The 22,741-nt window shown below is 36.3% G+C and overlaps 1 protein-coding gene across 5 annotated transcripts in view; it reads right to left on the bottom strand.

Annotated features, from left to right (window-relative positions):
- ROBO1 (roundabout guidance receptor 1) overlaps window positions 1–22,741 on the bottom strand; it is a 420,921-nt gene that overhangs the window by 324,115 nt on the left and 74,065 nt on the right. For all 5 annotated transcript variants that reach the window (XM_033211602.1, XM_033211603.1, XM_033211606.1 and 2 more), the window contains exon 2: window positions 22,222–22,548. In XM_033211602.1, coding sequence (XP_033067493.1) covers window positions 22,222–22,548 — 327 coding nt within the window. The remainder of the gene's footprint in view (window positions 1–22,221; window positions 22,549–22,741) is intronic.

The raw sequence follows: 22,741 nt of genomic DNA, 5'->3' as shown, positions 1-22,741 counted from the left end.
TAACCCAGGAAAGATTCTAACATGGTATGGTAACTTTTGTTGAATTCAGAGAACTAAAATTAGTTATATGAATCATTATCCCTTATTTGGCAATTTGGGGATTTTGTTTCAGTTAGTTTACAGCAATCTTTCCTAACTTAGTATTTGCTCTGTGTTTTATACTTTTTAGGGTATAAAACAATCCCTAGGTAGTCTGTTAGAGGACAGCCAAAAATAATGAAAAACTGACTCAATTAGATTCTGGCTTTCTTTCTTAAACTTTCCAAGTTTAGACTGTCAACTTGAGCTTTTCTTTGGTCTTTCCAGCTGCCTTCTAAGGTACCCATGAAGTTAAGTACAAATATCCGTATGTCCCGTATACTTTTAGGAAACCTCATGTAGAACACAATACTCACAGATACTCACAGCCCACAACCATAAGTACTCTGATACGAAAAAAGGAAGCATTCTGGCAATTGTCCTAATCTGGGTAACCTAATTCTTCAACACCTGTTTCTGCAACCAAATTAGTGATTCTTTCTTGTGGTTCTGGAGCAAAGGAAAGTACCGTACTGTCATCATTTTATCTACACTTACAAATACTTTACCCATTTTGGAAAAAAGGTCAACGATATATTGACAATATGCTATTTCTAAAATGTCATATTAAAGATAATTATGCCTAGAACCCTCAGACATGTATCAATGTGTGCCTGATTTTCTTAATGGTTATTACATCAGACCATAGGGAGATGCTGGTTACTTGGGCTTCAAACAGGCTCAAGTGTATCCTCACAAAGTGACTCAGTGGATCCTCTGAACAGGGGAATTCACACATGCACTAGCTTAGTCCGTGCAAGGCCAGACTGAAATACCAGCACTCTCACATCACTGAAACTTACTGGCCGGAGATGAGTAACTTCTTGAGTTTTTTTTACGTTGAAAAATAAAAAGGTGATTCTGACAATATAAAACAGCAAGGTTGAGAACAAATGAAGTGGAATCAAAGTAGATGGGCCTGAAAGAAAGCTGAACATGGCACAAGAACAGCCCTTCCAGTGCACGAAAATGGAAAAAGTATGTGCTAACACGGTAAGCCAATTGAAGCCTTACTGCTTCCCAGCTATTGACTGAGTGGATTGTCCTGTCAATATGTAGGCTTTAGAAGATTACCTATTCCATGTCAGAAGATCTCACTATTGATCTTGCCTGGACATGATCTCCCTGGTCATGTTATTTTAAGGGGCCAGATTAAATAATGGTTTCTTTACCCAAAGCTACTCTGTCTTTACATCATAGAAAAAGTCGAGGAAGGTAAATCGACAGAGGTTAAAATTATAGGGCTTAATAAAGGACAATAAAGGCAAAAAGAAGAAACAACCATCAGTTTACCTCCTCCTTTTAGCTCATCTCAACTTTTATTGGAGGAATCCATTTTTTAGTATACTAATCTTGTGATAAGTTGATTTGTTAATGCATAACTATCAAAGCCACAGCTTAATTCTAAATGCAAAACATAAAGGTCTGGAACCAATTACCTGTGGCAGTGTGAAAATGTAAACAGTTTCACGTGTAAGAAGGAATTAGATGTAAAGCAATCTTAACATTTTACTGATTCTTATCTATGATTGAGTTTGGATTCGGAAAACAAATAAGAAAATGGAAATTAAAAACTGCATATTTTGCAACATACTGACTGCTATAGTAACAATTCTATTTCCAAAGGAAATAAAATAGATCATGCCTTAGCATTATTTAGTGAGAAGGTAATTGTCTTACATACAAAATGAATTTGTCCTACATTTCACTTTCATGATTAAGATCCTTCATGACTGATGAAAAGCTTTAAGTGTTAGAGGCAAAATAACATAAAGATCATAGTTATGGGCAAGTTTTCTTTTCTTTTCTTTTCTTTTTTTGAGATGGAGTCTTGCTCTGTCGCCCAGGCTGGAGTACAGTGGCACATTCTCAGCTCACTGCAACCTCTGACTCCCAGGATCAAGCAATTCTCCTGCCTCAGCCTCCTGAGTAGCTGGGATTACAGGCGTGAGCCATCATACCCACCTGGCTAATTTGTTTGTATTTTTAGTAGAGACTGGGTTTCACCATGTTGTTCAAGCTGGTCTCAAACTCCTGATCTGATGATCCGCCCGCCTCAGCCTCCCAAAGTGCTGGGATTACAGGCTTGAGCCATCATACCCAGCCTTTCTTTTTCTTTCTTTTCGTTTCTTTTTTTTTTTTTTTTTTTTTTGACAGAGGGTCTCACTCTGTTACCCAGGTTGTAGTGCAATGACATGAACATAACTCACTGAAGCCTCAATCTCCGGGCCCTCAAATCATCCTCCCATCTCTGCCTCCCAACTTAGCCTCCCAAGTAGCTGGTACCATAGGTGCATGTCACTATGCTCAGCTAATTTTATTTTTTACTTGTTTTTAAAATTTTATTTTACTTTATTTTTGCACAGGTAAGATCTCAACATGTTTTCCCCAGACTAGGCTCCAACTCCTGGCCTCAAGCAATTCTCCTGCCTCAGCATCCCAAAGTGTTGGTTAGAAGAGGTATGAGCCACTGCATGTGACATGGCAAATTTATTTAAATTACCTGAGCCACGACTTCATAATCTGAAAGTAAGAATATTAGTAATACCTACTTCACTGAATTGTTCTGAGGATGTAGTAAATTAATAAGTGTAAACCAGTGCCAGACACATAGTAAACATTATAAAGTACTGGCAGTTGTTACAATTAACACAAACTTTCACCTCAAATTCTTCCTCAACTTTAAAAAACTTAGACTATTTTATAATACAGTTTTCTACAAAACAATTTATCCCACTAAGTCAAATATACAATAGATATAAATTAATTATGTTAGCTTGACTACTTAAATCTCAGTATTTTTCTTCCTTTGGGTGTTCAGAATTTCAGTGGCAATTATGCATATATATAAACACAATTTCCATAGCATAAGTACCCCCTCTATGGTGCTTAAAAATCTTCCAAACATCCAGGAATGTAGTTAAGGAGTTTGATTAGCCCCTTATGTCAGATAAATGAGCAGTTTTGTAAACAATAAGTGCAACACGGGTCATTTTGAAATGAGAGATTCCCTGTAGTACAATAAATGTCCCAAATGGAATGCCTCTGAAAGAATACGATTTTGTTCTCAATATAAGCTCACCTTATTTTAGGAAAGTAATAAGCATTTTTCAAAAGTTTTTGAGTAACAATACAAATGGGTATGTTTGTATATAAAATACGTAAAAGTTCACTGACACAGAAACACACTTTTAAACGGGGAACAAAATCTGCCATGAATAGCTAAAATTTTCAAACTATTATGTACAAGGAAAACACAACACATATAAAAGAACATAAAAGAGCTCTAACCATCTTTTTTTTTGAAATGGAATCTTGCTCTGTCCAGGCTGGAGTGCAGTGGCATGATCTCGGCTCACTGAAACCTCTGCCTCCCGGGTTCAAGCGATTCCCCTGCCTCAGCGTCCCGAGTAGCTGGGACTACTGGCGCCCGCCACCACGCCTGGCTAATTTTTATTTTAGTAGAGACAAGGGTTCACCATGTTGGCCAGCATGGACTTGATCTCCTGACCTCGTGATCTGCCTGCCTCGGCCTTCCAAAGTGCTGGGATTACAGGTAGCTCCAACCATCGAAGAAGTCAAATATACAAAAGATAAACTAGGTTTACATGGTATTAAAGGCATGTACAGGCAGTCAGCATAATAGCTGCTGTGAGAAGATAATTCAAATCAAAGGCTAAAGTTGCTCTTCCAAATCTGAAGACCAAAAAACAAACCTCTTACCTGAACAGATGCCCCGACCCCCACGTCATCAACCAAAAATGTTTAGAAAAATCATGGAGGAACGTGCCTTCTGGAAACAGGCTTCATTTTGGCCAAAAATAATCATGGTCTACCCTTACCTACCAAAGTACCCTAGACAGACACTCAAAGCTCGTATCATCAGGCTCAAAGACTAAAAACATGAACAAAAAATACACAAATTCTCACAGAAAAGCATAATTTCAAAGAAAAGATCACAGGCATAGTGGTCAGAGCTAACTAATTTAAAGTCCTCTCCCTGTCTTTCTCCTTCTCCCTCTTCGTCTCCCTATCCTCTCTCGATTATTCTTTTTATGAAACCACTGTCTGATTTTCTTTTCTTTCTTTTTTTTTTTTTTTAGACAGTCTCATTCTTGTTCTGTCGCCCAGGCTAGAGTGCAATGGCGCAATCTCAGCTCACTGCAACCTCCGCCTCCCGGGTTCAAAGGATTCTCCTGCCTCAGCTTCCCAAGTAGCTGGGATAGGCATGCACAACGCCTGGTTAACTTTTGTATTGTTAGTAGAGATAGGGTTTCACCGTGGTCTCAAACTCCTGACCTCAAGGGAGCCACACACCTCTGTCTCCCAAAGTGCTGGCATTACAGGTGTGAGCTATCGTGTCCGGACTCACTGTCTGATTTTCTTTCAGGCACTAAGACTGCAGTTTTGCAAAACCATTAGAAATATCAGAAGTTCTAAGGACATCATTGACTATTTAATAAAAATAATTATCTCTTATCTGGATAATGCCTATCTCTGACCAGTGCAAAGTATTTTCCAATAGTTATCCAATTATGCAATTATTAGGCAAGATAACATACAGCATTGCCTTCTTATAGACAAGAAAATGAAATCACAGAGTTCCAGAGACATTATCAGGTTCTTATCTTTCAGCCCCAGAAAATCAACTGCAAGAGTTAAGCTCAGAGTACATTCATTCCCTAAACATTTTTGAGACTTTTTCTGTGCCAGGTACTGTTCTAGATCAGCAGTTATTAGGAGTTACAAGGTCCTTATCCTCATGGAACTGACATTCCACGAAGGAAACTCGATGGTGAGCAAACATATCTTATTCACATGATCCCATCCCTGGTTTGTTTCATTTCATTCATTTTTTGCAAGTCATTTTCTAAAGTGGAAAGGGACTGATTAGTATCTTCCCTTTCACCAGGACCATAGTGACTGTCCATAGAATTGTAGATTGCCACTGGACAGATTCCAGAGACTTAAGCTGAACCAGAGAAAAAGCTTTAAATGGTGTGTGTGATGCTACTCTATAGTAGTCTCCGCTTTTCTAGAAAATCAAAATGCCTCTAAAGGAAGAAAAAAATGTGATTGGAAAGAAGAGGAAGAAGTGAGAAACTTCTCATTCCAGAGGAAGTTACTCCTTCCTCAAGCCACCTCTCCATCTCATCAACTCAAGCTGCCGGAGAAATCTGTCCCCACAGGTGGTCCTCTGGCCTCTACCCTTCCAGGAGCTTCAGTGGAGCAACAGCTCTGATGACTTGAGTTCCTCTGAGAAGGTGAATGAGGCGATGCAAACAGTCCCTCAAAGTAGGAACCTGTGTTGTATGTGGAATGAATGACCCATGTTTTCAAATTGGTTAATACTTGCATTTATAACAGTACTTGTTATATATGTAATATTATTGGGTTATGACCTGAACTTCTTAGGGAAGAAAAAAAAGGTGATGTCTACATTGAGTCAATTATGTTATCCAATGAAAAGAAAAAAATTATACATATATAAATACATATGCACACATATGCATAAGTATGTATATATACACATACACACATTATAAAACATGATGTATAGCTCTGAGAAATGGTGCTTTTGAATAATAAAAAAAGTGAATAATTAGGAAGACATTTACATCAAGCTTTCTAATATACACTTAGTATTCTAAAATGTGACAGTTATATCTAAACTTGAAGCTGCAAAATAATTTCAGATTAAATATTAATCAAATGTACAATTATATCTAATCAATTTCATGCTTTGCCTTTTTAAAGGACTAAAGCAAACTGAAATATAAATTATTTATAAGAAAAATAATCTATAATAACATGGAGCTAATTATCACAGTCATTGTAGCATTTCAGGGCAAGGTTAGAGGGAGAGGGATTCTTTGTTCATTTTTCCCGCTCTGAAATTTCATGAATAAATCATATGTTTCAACTTTATTTTTTAAAAAATAAAAAATATTTAGATTTGTCATTCTAAAAACATTGAAAAACAAAAAAGAGCTGTAACTGCATCTGTAACAGGCATATTAAAATATTTATTCTATGTGTGTATATGTGTGTATACTTTCTGGGTTCAATAATAATCCTTTAAAACTGAACTACTCCAGTTAAATTAACTTTTTTCCTACCTCCCCTAAGTAGCACTCATCATTATAGCTTAGAAAATGGTTATTATGGGCACATCTCAGTCTTTCAAAGGAAGCAAAGCTGCAATGGCAAAGGCTGTGACGTTCTAGTTTCTAAATTTTGTGTTTTACTTTAAACAAAAGCAGAGTGTTCCAAAAATTATTAAATATTTAGAGTCTTAAATGTTTAATCTCTGTATATTGTCTTACATTTACATGGAAATATTTATATTTTAAAATACTTAATAATTTTGATAATTTAAAAATAAAGTAGCAATTGTCTTTAAATGTATTATTTTTTTCATTTAATATTTTTAAAATCAGAGTTCCTAATTATTTTCAAGGTCCTATGTTGTCATGCCTTTTAATTTATTTTCAAGCAGTACATGTTAGGTTATTAAAGTAAACATTGAGGTAAACTTGTACACTATACATTTAGCTATAATGTTAATGAATTCTTTTTTCTGCTTATGTTATATAATAATTTAGGGAAAATTGTGCTTATTTCTATTGATGTCCCTCAATGCATTATTCCCCTTTAAATACCCATGTATAATATCTGCTGTTTACTATAGATTCTGAAACATAATTTCATTCTACTTAAGGTTCAATAAATTTTATAGTCAAATTTTATAATCTGAGCTAATGATCAGAATATGTATTTTAAAATGTTGTAGTTGAAGCTCTTTTGAAAAAGCTGAGCTGAATTGGACACTCACAAATATGACTTCTAATTAGTTTATTCTAGAAAAATATTATTTGTTTCCAAATAGGAAAAAAATGAGGCATAAGGCAGAGCAGGTATAGAAACATGAATAATTTGTGTGTAATCTCTCATTTCCACTGTGGGAACAAAATGTAAATTGTACCTTACCCTTTCAAATAGAAAGAAAAAACATCTTTTTTCATTGTTGTTGGCTGAAGAGAATCTTTGTATACAATCTTTTATTGACAAAAAAAAAAATAATACTTTTGTGACCTGTGCCAGGCACCACAAGGTGTGTACAGTGGTGAGAAATAAGTGCCAAATATAGCAGAATGAAGAATTCCTCACAAGGAAGGAGTGACGTACTATGATGAAGGAATAGAGGGTGGCCCATTTATGGTTACCTTTAACCTGCAGTGGGTGTGGAAGGGGTGGGGATAAAGAAAAAGAGCCCAGGAGGAAGTGATGGCTCTGCTGCACTCTGAAGCAATACGTACTTTTCTTTTTTTTTTTTTTTTTTTTGAGATGGAGTATCGCTCTGTCGCTCAGGCTGGACTGCAATGGTGCCATCTTGGCTCACTGCAACCTCCGCCTCCCAGGTTCAAGCAACTCTCCTGCCTCAGCCTCCCGAGAAGCTGGGACTACAGGTGCCCGCCCCAACACCTAGCTATTTCTTGTATTTTTAGGAGAGATGGGGTTTCACCACATTGGCCAGGCTGGTCTCGAACTCCTGACCTCATGATCCACCCGCTTCGGCCTCCCAAAGTGCTGGGATTACAGACATGAGCCACCACACCCAGCCAATATATACCTTTTAGTAGATCAAAGGGATGGGGTTGAATTCTAGGCCACAATGCCAGGGTCATAGAGATCCTTGGAAGTCATTTTTAAAAATTAATACTTTAGAAGCAATTGAGAATCTCTGAGTGAGCATTTAGAGGGAGTGATGAGATTCGTGCTTGCAAAGGAGTATCATAGCTATTAAGATGAGAAATAATGGTGATTCTGATTCAAATTGCAAAGGGAATGGAGATAGTGGGAAAATACTGAAGCTATTCAGGAGAAAACATCAGCAAGACCTGAAGTTCAACTGCTGTGAAAAGAAAGGAGGAAAGAATCAATCTCAGGTGTCTGGTCGGGAGGGCTGGATGGATGATGGTGTCATTATCATCGTTAGGAAATAATAGAAGAAAGTCCAGAACGAGAAGGAAGATGAAAAGTCGCATTTTGGACATTTGATCTGGAGGTACCACCAGGACCTCCAAATGGAGCTGAGTGTAGAGTTCCAGGCTAGGGATGAGAGAACAGAGTGAATCAGGACAAAATTGGTACGTGAATGCAAGGAGGTAGGTGTGGTTATTCAGGGTAAGTCATAAAGCAAAAAAGAAAGCCTACAACAAATCCTCGAGAAATGGAATATTTTAGCTATAGGCCAAGAAAGACTCAGCCAGATGAATAAGAGGAAAATCATATAAAGCCACTATACATTCTCTGTATGGCCTATCTCAGGCATTAAATTTAAACCAATTTGGTTAAATGTCCTGACTCTGGTTACATGAAAGTTGGATGCAATCCTGATATAGCTGGGTGCCATGAAATTCTAGAAAAGAGAATATTTCAAAAAAGAAGGTCAACTATGTCAATTGCTGACAAGAGGTAAATTATATCCATTATAAAAAGCAAAGTTCAGAAAGCTGAGATCAAGGCCATTAAGAGTAACAGGATATCAGTGAGAGAGTGGGATAAGGCCACACATGGTACTAAGCATCTCTTTGGAAAATGCTGGTAAAGCTCTAGATTTGAATTGCCTATGTTTAAAATCTTGAATGGGATCCTATTATATTCTTCAATATGGGATAGAATAAAACAAAATGGGATAGAATAGTCCTGGAAGACAAAATGGAAACAGAACAGTACTTTCTATTCTTACTCTTACATTCTGCAAATAAAGGAATCATGAAGATAACCACACATCTGAACCTGAGATATGCAGGCACTTTTAAAATTGTATTTTTTCCACAAAGTATGAAATATTACACAAAATGTTTACCCAAAATGTTTTCTGGGAAAACAAGACAGATTATCCATACAAAATGTTTCTGCAGCTCATCTAAGTGTGGAAATGGCACTAATGGAGATTCCTTACTCATGTGCCATATCATTTTTGAATATTTTAAAGACTAAAGTCTTATAGAAAAGAGGTATGCTTAAAAGTCTGTTTAAAGACATATTTTCCCAATTATTTTTAACTGTCCAAAAAATAATTCATTGGTATGTATTTTGAGAAAGGCCACAATGAAATATTTAAATGTTAACCATGCCAGTAACAACAGCTTTATAAACCTTCAAACATGTATTTGTCATAAAACACAGACCATGTACTGATATATGAAGAATACATATCTTTTCACAATAATTATGTGGACTTGTGTATGAGATGATTGACCCAGGAGGAAGGAAGATTGTTCCCAATGTAGCCATACATGGAGTTCGTTTTTCAGCATTTGTCTTTCTGAAATGAAGAGACACATTCTTTGGGAGTATAAACACGGAAGGAAACAGCCTAAAAATGAGCCTGGCACAGCAAATGGCAGATGCTACGACAGCTACAACTCACATATAGTGCCTGCTGTCAGCCAGGCACAGTTCTGAACACTATATAGACATCAATTTATTAATCCTTTCCAAACCTCTCTTAGGTACATATCATTAATATCCCCATTTTACAGGCGACAGAACTGAAACACACAGAGACTAAATAATTTCAGCAAGATCGTAGAGCTGTGCTCAACGAACATTTATTAAATTTGTCGAAAACAAAATTCGTTTTGACTTAATGACAAAATTAATTGTCTCTAACTAAAAAGAGTATCCACAATGTCCACTACAGAAAGGAGTCATTGGATAGGGTTAAGAAAACCCATTAAACTACAACAAAATGAAACTCCTCCTAGAACAGTTCATAAGAAATGTATTGATTAGAACTCTGAGGGAGGCTTTAAGAATTATTACCAACATGGTCCAGAAAGAACTCATTTTATGGGAGACAATACAGTGACCTAAGTGGTAATTACTTTGTTAAAAAGAAAAGAAGAAAAGAAAAAGAAAAATGTTAAGCAATTGACCTTATTGCCTACCACTGGTAGAGTTCAAACACAGAATTGTGGGGATACTTTGGGTGATTTAAGCAAGTGACAATCAGAGAGAAAAGCAAGTATCCATAGATTCTCGATCCGCTGGTCATTTAAATATTTTTCCTCTTTCATCAGTTATTGACTCATTACTGGTTTCTTCCCAGGGGTGGTCCCAAAGGAAAATCTTCTAAATCGTATTTTCCAAGAATTCCTTTAAGCAAGAGTCAACGAGATTGCAACCTGTACTGCGCTTCCATCTGAGAACACTCGCATAAGCTATGACGAGTGCTGGGTTACACGATCAAAATGCTCTAACGGTCCTTCTACATCAAATGTGGGCTCTTAATCCATTGTTGTGGTGCCTGACTGAGATGAAAATCTGATAAAAGGGTAACTTAATGTGACTAAATCTATATACAGGACAGTATTACCTGGTAAATATATACAGAGTTGGGGAGGGGGAGAGACTGAGATAATATAAACCCTTTTGTGGAGGTGGTGGCTTTGCCCTTTTCTTTTTAACTTTTTAGCTTGTATTCTGAATTTGCTCCATAATTTACCGGATAAGATTTAAAATGTTCTCATTCAGGCATACTAAATAACCTGATCATAAACTTTTATTCCTCCTGACAAGTGTAAAATGTCATTCGTGCTATTAAAACTTCAATTTAAACCCTGGGTTAAATACAACACAATTTAAAATGTGACTAAAGTTACAGTTTTCACTTTAGAGACTAAGAGACTGAGATTAGACTTAAACATCAGAGATACTGTATTAAAAATTAGGCCTCAGATAACCAGATATACCTTTTCATTTTATTCGTTTTTAAGGACAGTCCTGTCGTTGCGTGTATTTTATCCCCTACCAGACAGAAAAAGAGAAAGTAAAGGTTGCTAGGTCCTGTTTTGCATATGTAAAGTGTCTCAAGCAACCTCAGGAAATTCAGGCACTGTCAACACAGAAATTATCTCTTTTCCAGTATTTATTTATTTAGAGATGGAGTCTCGCTCTATTGCCCAGGCTGGACTGCAATGGTGCCATCTCAGCTCACTGCAACCTCCACATCCCAGGCTCAATCAATCCTCCTACCTCAGCCTTTCATGTAGCTGGTATTACAGGCATGCACCACCATGCCCAGCTAATTTTTGTATTTTTTGTAGAGACAGGGTTTCACCATGTTGCCCAGGTTGGTCTCAAACTCCTGAGTCACAAGCAATCTGCCTACCTCAGCCTCCCAAACTGCTGGGATTACAGGTGTGAGCCACTGTGCTTGACCGAGAAACTATTTCCTTATCAGTTAGGAAGACCTGAATCCTCTTCATTTTCTATTAACCAATCATTAGGGTAATACACACAGATTGAGACTGCACTGAGGGGATCACTACACTTAGAAAGAGAGCTTTACGTTTATCAGAGCCTAAAAGCAATTCACTTGGCTTCTTGTATTACTGGCAGTCAGCTCAATTCCCCAAGTAATGTTATCCCCAAAAGAGATACTTAAATATTCCAGAATGAAAGAAAACAAAACAAACAAAACCTCCTAAGGAAGTAGCACTGATGACTGTATTCTAAATCCTGTGCTCTCAAAGTAGTGTCTGAGATCATGCAAACTCCCTAACTATACAAAGAAGTTGTTGGGAAGTGAGTGAAAAAGGTAGATTAGACTGCTCCTTGATGTGGCATTATGATGTTTATGATGTTCATCACACAGGAAGTAACGTATTTCTGAGTCCCATGTTAGATGACGTCACTTCCGATAGGCCAGGGATGGTGCTCGGCACTTGGGATGAAAAGACAAATGCTACATTTTAAGGCGGTGTGCTGGGGGCCGTGTGGGCACAGATCACAAGTGTGGGCACACGCTGTGGGAGGCTAACCCAGTACGCTGGCCACATCATGGTTTAGGGAAAGGTGGGCCCTAAGTCTACAATAAGAGAGTGACAGGTGGACTTGGAAGAAAAGCACATTCTAGGTAACAGAAAAACAGAAAGTATACTTTCTTGGGATGGTGATGGGATGAAGCATACCAAACCACTGTAACTCATTTTGAGCTCACAAATCCTAATCCAAACTCCCAATTCCATTTGCACAGTCATAGGCTTGACCTTCACCTTGTCATCAATTGCATCTTCTGCAAAATCTCAACTTCTACTATTTAACTCTCCAAAATTAAGCCAAATCTTGAGTTCCCAAATCTAATCCTCTCTTTTCTTTTCATCTCTATTACTCCCACCAGCTTCAAACTACCAACACTTCTTGCCTGGAATACCAGAATAGCCTCCTATTTGATGTCCTCTGATTATTATACAACTCATTCTCTACACATGTAACACTCAGGTACAGCATAGGTGATGTTTCAAAATGTAAATCAGATCCTGACACCCCACCATTGCATATTGCCCGGTGATATCCACATGTAATTCAACTCTCAGCTCTGACTAAATTCCTTTCTGGCACTTGTCACAATTAAGCATAAAGTTATTTATTTGGTTAGTTGCTTATTTTCTTTCCCCCCTGCCCCTCCCGCCTCCCATTGTCCTGGAATTTCCATGAAGACAAGAGTCATTTCATTTTCGGTCACCATTGACTAGCTAGAGCGAAACAAAATGTCTGTAAGAAGTTACTTTAAAAAAAAAATCACTTTTTTTTTTGGACAAACTATAGTTCAGTATTCTTCAAATTTTTATTCAATTTCTGACTTTTAAAAACAACATTTTCTTTTCTTCTTCTTTTTTTTTTTTTTTTTTTGAGACAGAGTTTCACTCTTGTTGCCCCGGCTGGAGTACAATTGCACAATCTCGGCTCACAGCAACCTCCACCTCCCAGGTTCAAACGATTCTCCTGCCTCAGCCTCCCAAGTAGCTGGGATTACAGGCATGCACCACCATGCCCGTCTAATTTTGTATTTTTAGTGGAGATGCAGTTTCTCCATGATGGTCTGGTCGGGCTGGTCTTGAACTCTTAACCTCAGGTTATCCACCCGCCTCAGCCTCCCAAAGTGCTGGGATTACAGGCATGAGCCACTGCGCCCGGCCAAAAACAACATTTTCAATGTCCATATTGCATATCAAAACAACGGAAGAACTTTTATCCACCGAGGACATTTAACCATGTTTTATTCTAACCTGACAAAACAAGGTACAGCAAGTATACATTTAAAAAGGTTTAAATTGTCCAGGTACAGTGGTTCGTGCCTACAATCACAGCACTTTGGGAGGCCAAGGAAAGGAGATCACTTGAGACCAGGAGTTTGAGACCAGCCTGGGCAATACAGAGAGATCCCGTCTCTACAAAATATAAAAACAAAACAAAACAATAGCCTGGTGTAGTGGCGCACACTTGTAGTCCCAGCTACTCAGAAGTCTGAGGTAGGAGGATCGCTTGAGCCCAGGAAGTTGAGTCTGCAGTGAGCGGTGATTGTGCCACCGCACACCATACTGGGTGACAGAGTGAGACCCTGTCTCAAAAATAAAAAAAGTTTAAACTGATAAGTAGTGAGAACTTCAGTTAAACTCTAAGGTATTAATTAAAATTAATTATACTAAGGTTTAAATTAAACTTGTGAAGCAAAAGCTTTAAATACAAACGATTCTCAAGTTAGTCTATGAATATGAGAACGATTTCTAGCATTTAAATACTAAGCAAATCAGGGGGATTAAAAAGAGTGATCTGATGAGAAGGCTTGAGAGAGAACCAGATGCACCTTTTCATTGTATTAGTTTTTAAAGGCAGTACTGTTGATTCAAGGGGACACTGCCAAGAATTTCCCATAAATAACAAAATACTGAATTGATATTCCGGACGTCTCAAGGGGATTTATATCTAAGTATCAACTAGTGTTGAAATACTCATCTTAGCACTTTTCAGCATGTATGAATATCGGCTACTTTTCAAGAAAACAAAAGGGGTAGCTCATGAGACTGGTAATAAAATACGTCACCCTTAACCCCAAGGTTACCAGTCTGAATCTGTTCCAGGACAGTGTATCAAGTACTACTGAACACAGTGATATTGACAGCAGCTGTTCTGCAGCATCCACCTACAGAGTCAAACGTTTCCATTTAGTCTTTATGACATAGCTGACTATGTATCCCAACACACCTAATGTATGTTGGCCATCGAAGAAAAGAGTAAATATTACTGAACAGTAAATAGCTTTCCACAGAAAGTAAGAAAATACACATGAAATACCTGCTTATAGGATCGTTCTGTACATAATGTGCAGGAAAAAAAAGACTAGGCAGATATGCACCCAAAGTTGAATAGTATCTATCTCTGGATAGTGGGATTGCAAATGCATGTATGTATTTTAAAAGTATTCTATCATTAGCATATATTACTTCTGCAATCAGAATGTAAAATATAATTTTATACTATTTTTATAAAAATGATTTTTGTAAGCTTATAAATCATCTTCGTGGACCTGTGATGGATAATAAAAAATGAAATTGTGTAAAGTACTCCCACTCTAAGATCTTTCTAGAAAGTTGCTAAAGATTAATATATACTTCTGTGAGATTAAACAGAAAAAAAATACAGTTTGCATAAGAAGCTAACTAAACAGATATGTGAGCCTATAATCTGTTTAACTAAACATAGTTTTAAGATAGACTATAACCTGAGGTTATTTATTGCTAGAATGAATATTACATTCTCTGACACAGCCATCTTCTCTAACACTCATACTGAAATGGTCAGCAAACTGTCCTTTTTTGCTGAAATGCCCACTGAAACTCAAATCTTCTCTTTCTGCCCATTAGCACTGAAATCTCTTATATGGATTATGAAATACAAGTTTCTATTTTGATATTTCATATTAACTACTCTTTGGAAAGCAAAATCCAAAAACATAAAGAGAATTTTATGTGCTTTCAAAGGAAAATGAAAAGTGTCTTTTTTCTTAATGTATATCCAAATACTTCTGCTTTTTTCCCATCAAATACAGAATTCATGCTAATATTTACTTGAAGAGATAATGTGCCTATACCTCACTTATGAAACAATTTAAACCTGATATTTGGATGCAACAGGTGGACTGATGGACTTGCTACTTACTGACATCAGTGAGATATCATGATTTTCTGATTTTTTTCTGGTCATTAAAGATGATAAAATATTAATAAAAACCCAAATATATTATTATGCCACACAATGACAGAAGAACACATTCTGAGTGATAGCAAAAAAGTCTTTAATATAATCACGTCATGGAACTTAGCAGTATTGCTTCTTTACTTAACTGGACAAATATAAATTGAAAAAGAAAATTTGAATATAAAAGTTATAAAAATAAATTTGTTCCTGAAACAATACTGAGTGGACTCAAGACTATTTGTATGTCCTGCATCACCAATGAGGATCCGAAGGGTCAATTTTCCACATGGTTGATTTCAATTCAAGATGGAATTTACTCTTTTCAGTTTATTCTTTACTTAATCAGAAATTAATTTAAAGAAATTTAATAACAAGCATTTTATTTAAATTTTAGTATCCTAGCAAATATATTTTCAAATTCAAAATAAAGTAAGAACTGATCTCATTTTTGGAATCAGAACTGTCCAAGTCCCTTTCAGATAAGAGGATCTGTTTAAATAATCTTTCAGTTCTCTAGTGTCTAACCATAATGGAAGTAACAAGAAAAAAGTAGTGAAAACAATAGCAACAACAATTGAGACTTATGAATTATAACCATGTGCTAGTAACTGTGTTATATATTTTACATGCGTTATTTCATTTAATCATGAATCACTTTTGGAATAAAGAGTCAGTACACTTTAGAGTATAAGTGTACAAAAAAGTAACATGGTGTTTAAAACTGTTAAACTAAACCACCCTTTAACAGTCTTCCTTTGAATACTGAAAATAAAAATAAGATGTATAAAAATGTTTTAGAATCTGATCAAAGCATTTTCAAATAGTACATATTTTTAAAAGACAAAAGTAGAGGAAACCAGGAATATTTTAAAAAGATGCAATATAAAGCTAGTTCAATTTCAAACATAAAAAGTCTGTCAAGTAAAGATATATACATATGTGTGTGTGTTTTCACATACATATATTTATATATGGCTTTTCTGCCCTCACCAAAGTCCATCCACTTTTGCCAAGAGTTAGTTATAAGCTGTGGTGCTGGTGTGTCTCAGAAGTCAGGGATTCTCATCTATTCTCAGCTCAAAATGGAGGACCCAATTTCCGGTCTTCATGCTATCATCGATCTGCTCTTTGATATTGAACAAATCTTTCCTTCCCTCAGTCTTCCTGATTCACACATAGACACAGACACACACACACCAATCAATCAATCAGTATTTTATAATAGCATATGCTATTTCCACTCCACTTCATCTCATCTGAACCATTTGACCCATAGGAGTAATCCTTCCATCGTCCATGGACTGGATTTTGGAAATACATTCTATCGTACCTAGGTAAACATGTGGCTACTCAGCATGCATGGTCAGTTCACGCTCTCGTTTTACCCACATGAGGAAACCTGTATAATCTGAATTCTAAGACACTTTAAGAAGCATAATTTACTACTAATAACAATGAAATAACATTGAAAGCAGCAAGAAAATATTCCTTCAAAATGCATACATTTTACTTCAAAGCAATTACTATTAAAAAGCACTCCAGTTAGTAAAATCTAAAGAAGACATAATCTTTAATTAACAATATATATATACACTTTGAGGAAAATTAGTTCTTCTATGGTTTTGCTGCTAAGATAACCAGCAGATGTCTGCCTAGTCTGGAGGGAATTTCTCTTCCTCAGGAGAAAACAGCTTAACTGGAAACAAACAGCCATATGCTAACTGTACACTGCTTAGCAGATGATGTAGAGAGCCATGTTCTACAGTGGAAAACATGAGGGTCAAGGTTCACATTAACTTTCTTTAAACTTCAGTGTAATTATCCAAGATCAAATTACGTATTAAATAGAAGTTGTGCCAAAGATCTGTACTATCAATTTGTGGCAGGCATAACATGGAGTTCTAAGATTAATCATTGGTGACATTGGGTACAGGAGAATAGACTCACAAAATATTTTCCTAATAAGCTTTTAAATAGAGCTAATCCAAAATAAGCAAGAAAATACTACTCGTAAGACCTTAGAAAGGTGAGTTTGAAACTGAAATAGACAAATAGTGAATTTTTATGGCTTAAAAACAGCAAGGTATTCTAAATTAAATAATTTCATATTCTCATCAAGAGGTGATTATTGGTTTGCAAAGAAAAATAATCAATAAAAAATAAATTTTAAAACCACATTTGTGCATAAAAATTGTTTCATAAAATCAAACTTCAAATAATTACAAGTGAAAACATTAGAAATAAAAACTACTACACATTTCTTAGCATTCCAATGTTTTGACTTTATAATTGTGTGAGATAACTTTAACTGCACCAAAACTGTTTTTGAGAAAAAGGTTTATAGCTTTTACTACACAGCAAAGAACAGCAGCAAAACATAAACCAATAGCTGCACTGAGGTCTACCCTTGTTATAATTGGGATATAAATGAAAATAAAAATAAATACTCCCCCAAATAACATAAATAGAATAACTTTGGTGCATTATTTCAGCTTAAATAAATATTAAAGGCACAATAGGCAAAAATATTATTTCTATACAGAAATAAAGGTTTTAAATGGCATTCTATATTAAATTTTTTTCAATGTTTGAGAGGTCGACAATTGTTAGGAACCAAGAAATACAGTTGTTGTCACAGCTGTAAAACTTGGCTTAAAGGCAAATAAAACACATATAAATGTTTTTAAAAGCATTAGCAACAACTGCGCTATGAAACCTGTGTCGCCTGAAGACACTTTTCCTCAGTTTTTACTTGGGGCGATAGTTTCACTAAGCAATTAGATGCAATCTTTGTCTTCCTGTGTCTGAGCCTTAGGGAAAGGAAGAATAGTTCTCACTGAACTTCTGCTACCTAAACTGAGGAAACATTTTTTCAGGTAGTAATATTTTCCAGGAAAAAATAAAACCCAAACTATAACAATACTTTACAGGCTTAACTGACAGCAAATAAAGCCCATGCTTTCCCCTCACCTTTACTCTGTTTATGTCACATACAAAAAGCTTTGGCTTTAGGACTGAAACGTCTTCAAAATGGTGAATTAGCAGTGCCCATCGCCTAAAATAAATAACTGAAATGCAGTGAATGAAATTACTGCATATCCATTTGTAGTGCACTGTAGCATGATTTTTCTAAATAAGAGTTTCTAGACTTTGTAAACACACAAAATCTTTTTAACTACAGAGTATTTAATTTTTCCAATAAATTTGTGTCTAAATCATACAATTTGCCCGAATGAAAATATGGTTTTGTTTTTTTTTTTTTTTTGAGACAAGTTTATACTCTGTCACTCAGGCTGGAGGGCAGGGAGACAATCATGACTCACAGCTGCCTAAATCTCCAGCACCCAAGAAATCCTGTCTCCGCCTCCAGAGTAGCTGCGGCTACAGACATGCACCACCATGACCAGCTATTTTTTTTTTTTTTACTCTTTGCAGAAATGATGTCTGGCTGCGTTTCCCAGGTTGATCTCCAAGTCCTGGCCTCAAGTGATTCCCTGTCTTGGGCTCCCACACTGTTAGGATTACAGGCCTGTGCCATCATATCCAGCTAAAAACATGCTCTTAATAACTGCAATTAAACTAGTATAAAAATTATTCAAAGCAAACACAACTCAACTTTTTTCAGGGTTTCTCTTTTTGTTTTGTTTTGCTTTTTTTTTTTTTTTTTTTTAAGATGGAGTCTCACTCTGTCGCTCAGGCTGGAGTGCGGTGGTGTGATCTCGACTCACTGCAACCTCTGCCTCCTGGGTTCAAGCAGTTCTCCTGCCTCAGCCTCCCGAGTAGCTGGGATTATAGGCATGTGCCATCATGCCCAGCTAATTTTTGTATTTTTAGTAGGGACGGTGTTTCACCATGTTGTCCAGGCTGGTCTCAAACTCCTGACCTCAGGCAATCCGCCTGCCTCAGCCTCCCAAAGTGCTGGGATTACAAGCATAAGCCACTGCGCCCGGCCCAGGGTTTCAAATATTTATTATCACTAATAAGAATGCTTATTATAAAACTATCCTTATTAATGTCAAACTATATTTGATAAATATTTACTCTCTCTCTCTATATATATGTATTTCCCCATTTAAAAGTATATTAATTGTTCCCGAATAATATCTTAAAGTATTTTTAAAGTACATATATTAAATTGCATTCAGTCAATTATAATGTTCTTTTTTCTCGGGAGCTTAAAAACATTTTGGAGACATAATGATGAACATCATCCTAAAATTTATGAGCCACACATTCAGGGGCTCTGTATTTTAATACTTTGCCGGTAAAAGTGATATAATGATCTTATGACGGGTTTCAACTCCATGATTGTATATTTGTTGACTAAGGCTAGAAAGCTTTTCCCATAATGGCCTCTCAAGGTAATGGAATGTCTAGCTAAGAAAGAGAACTTAACTGCCAACTAATAGTACTTTAAAATATCTACACAAAAGCCACGTTAGAAAAGACAACTGTCTACATCCTCGTGCATTCAAAGTACCTTGATCATGTGGGGGTAAAACTAAAGGTGTTTGAAAATGAAGCTCTAGAAAGTAAGCATTCAGTCCTTTTATTCAAGTCTGTAACTTTTTAAAAAATTCTGACGATGATAAAAACACAAGCAGAGTAGGAAATAATACAGAAAAAAAGTGATTTTCAATATTTGAAAACATCAAAGTTGGTAAATACCTCACTTAGTAGCAATTATGATTCCAGAGAACAAACAATCACTATTTTACCCTCTGTAGCTTCTTATCTACCAGAATAGGAGCAGGTTTAGGTTATCTCTATCACCTTTTTAATCCTCTAAATTAGTTTTCAGATAACTTAGTTTTATCTCCACAGAGAATAATTCTTCTTCAATATAAATGTGTCAAAAGTTACAAAGATACTAATACCATAACTCTGAAATAGGACTTTATCAAAATATGCAGTTGGTCCTCTATATCCATGGGCTCTGCAACTGTGGAATCAACCAGTCACAGATGGAAAATATTAGGGGAAAAGAAATGATAGCATTTATACTGAATATGAATGGCTTTTTTACCCTTGCAAGTATCCCCTAGACAATATAGTATAGCAACAATTACTATAAGACCTATTGAACGTAACCCAAACATATTTGTAAGTATATGGGGGAGGGCGTGCATAGGTTATGTGTAAATACTATGTCATACATAAAGAACTTGAGCATCCATGGCTATTGTATATACAGCAGTCCTGTAACCAATCCAAGAGGGAGGACTAGACGTTCTTTTAGAAATAGGTCAAACATTTAAACTTATTTTGCATGGGCTACATTTCAAGTTGGACTTAAAAAACAAACAAACAAACAAACAAACAAAACTAGCCTTCTGTGATGATGATAGCTGTCATTTACCTCACTAATTTAGTTCCGAGACCTTTACTGAGAATCAAGACACTAAGAGAAAGGCTGTAAGTTCATTGTTAGTTAACTGTGAATAGGCAAATATCAACTGGATTGGAGAACTTCAAGGAAATATTTTTTAAATGAATAGCTAGTTTCAACATAGTTGTAAATGGCTGCTTTAATTTTTATTGTATCTAATTAGATTTTACACCCATATCAGACACTTTTGGCATTCTGTCTTAGGTAACATGAGACTCTGAGAGAGCCATCAAATCATTCTCATTCTCTGGCGCCGATTTCACGTTAGTAATATGATCGCGTTGGGATAATCTGTCTCTAAATTCCTTTCCACATTTATAATTTCATAATTATATACATGCATCATTTTATACTTATTTAAGTTATATTTGAATATTGAAGACAACTTTGGAGACTATGAAAACTAATTATAGAATTAAAATTTCACACATAAACTTTTTTATATAATTAAAATTTTGAACATCAATTATCTTGGAAAAACATCATATACAAATATATACATAGTTATGTATATAGTTTTATAGAAAATTATATATAAAGTGAATTTTATCTAAATTTCCTTTGTCTCTCCAATCCCTATGCAATTCTCAATTTTTGTCATATTATATACAGCAGGATCCTTTCAAGGGAATGAATCATTTTGGCTACTCCTTGAATGTAGATAGAAAATAAAAGAAGCCCAATTCTTATTCAACTGCAGTACAAATCTAGCCTATAGACACAACAGTTTAATGATTAGTCAATAAATCCTTCTTGAGGGTAATTTCAAATAAACTGTATTTGGTGCTAGTGTAAATAAACTGAACCACCAACTACTTGAGGATAACATACACCTGTTTCCTTCCAAAGGCACCCCACAGTAGCCAAGAAAATAAAATATAAGGCATATACTTATACTTTTTTGATATAGTTTTAATAGAAATATATTTCTAAGAATTAGAAATGGTTAAAACCCTAACTTAAACTACCAGTTGAAAATATTTTTCTTAATGAAGACAAATTTTTAAATCCCACAGTATCTTATTTATAGACAAATTCTCATATGTAGATATGTAATAAATGCGTGTGTGCGCACATGCGTGTGCACGTGTGTGCGTATGCGTGCATGTGTGTGTGTGCGTGCGTGCACGTGTGTATTTTTTGGCTATTCACAGGCATGATCCCACTACTGATCACCCTGGGAGTTTTGATCTGTTCCATTTCTGACCTGATCCTGTTCACCCTTCCTTAGGCCAGCCTGGTGGCTCCCCGTTCTCAGGAGGTCACCATACCGATGCCCAACTCAGTTTGGACACCCAGTGGGCAGGGTGCAGTACAGCCCAGAACTCCTGGGCTCAGGCAATTCACTCGCCTCAGTGTCTCAAGTAGCTGAACTATAGGCAGCATACGGTCCCCTATTCAATACATTTAAAAGTAACAAAGGAGGGGGTAGAAAAATTTTAATAAAATTTTCCAACAGAAAATCACTCCCAATCAAAAGTCAAATCATTAATCAATGCTGTGTAAATCCCAATTTAGCCTGAATAACAAGTTAGGATGAGAAACACAGAAAACTCAAATAGTAGATTGCATTCATATATAAAGCTAGAGATTATCCTCAGGTAAGGCCTAGGATACAAATTCGACTTTTCATTGCCATGATCAAACAAATGATGCCATTCTGCCACTCCCCCTGCCAAACACAGAAAGCCCAGTTTACTTACTGGCTACTTCCAGCGATGCATTGTGGCTCACGGCCTCTCCAAGGTAATTCCTTGCTACACAGACATAGACCCCTTCATCAGGTCTACTTTTCCGTCCATGTACTATACGTAAGAAAAATAAAGATCCACTTGGCAGCAACATTCGGTGTGAGCGAGGGTCATCTTTGTCTGTCTCCACTCTCTCTCCCCCTTTATACCATTCAATAGTGGGTGTGGGGCGGCCTTCAGCTTTGCAGTTCAAAGTTGCAGGTTCTCCTTTTGAGACAATCAGGTCTGAAGGATGTTCAACAATGCGAGGTGGAAAATCTTCCTGACGAAGACGGGAGCCTGCAGAAGAATTGACAAAATATCTTCAAATATCACTTGAAAACAGTTAATCGCTTATTTCAAAAGCATCGGCTTAACCATTACTGTTTAAACACTGCAGAACATTGGCCTACCCTTCCTACCCTATTTACTAACAATATTTCTGGTGTCTGCCTTGACTACACCTTCCAATTCCTGAATCCTTTTGAGTCTC

Source organism: Trachypithecus francoisi, unplaced genomic scaffold, assembly GCF_009764315.1.
Source record: "Trachypithecus francoisi isolate TF-2019V2 unplaced genomic scaffold, Tfra_2.0 Lachesis_group0, whole genome shotgun sequence".
NCBI lineage: Eukaryota > Metazoa > Chordata > Mammalia > Primates > Cercopithecidae > Trachypithecus > Trachypithecus francoisi.
The sequence above is the reverse complement of the archived record's forward strand: the minus strand, read 5'-3'. Positions and strand labels throughout refer to the sequence as shown.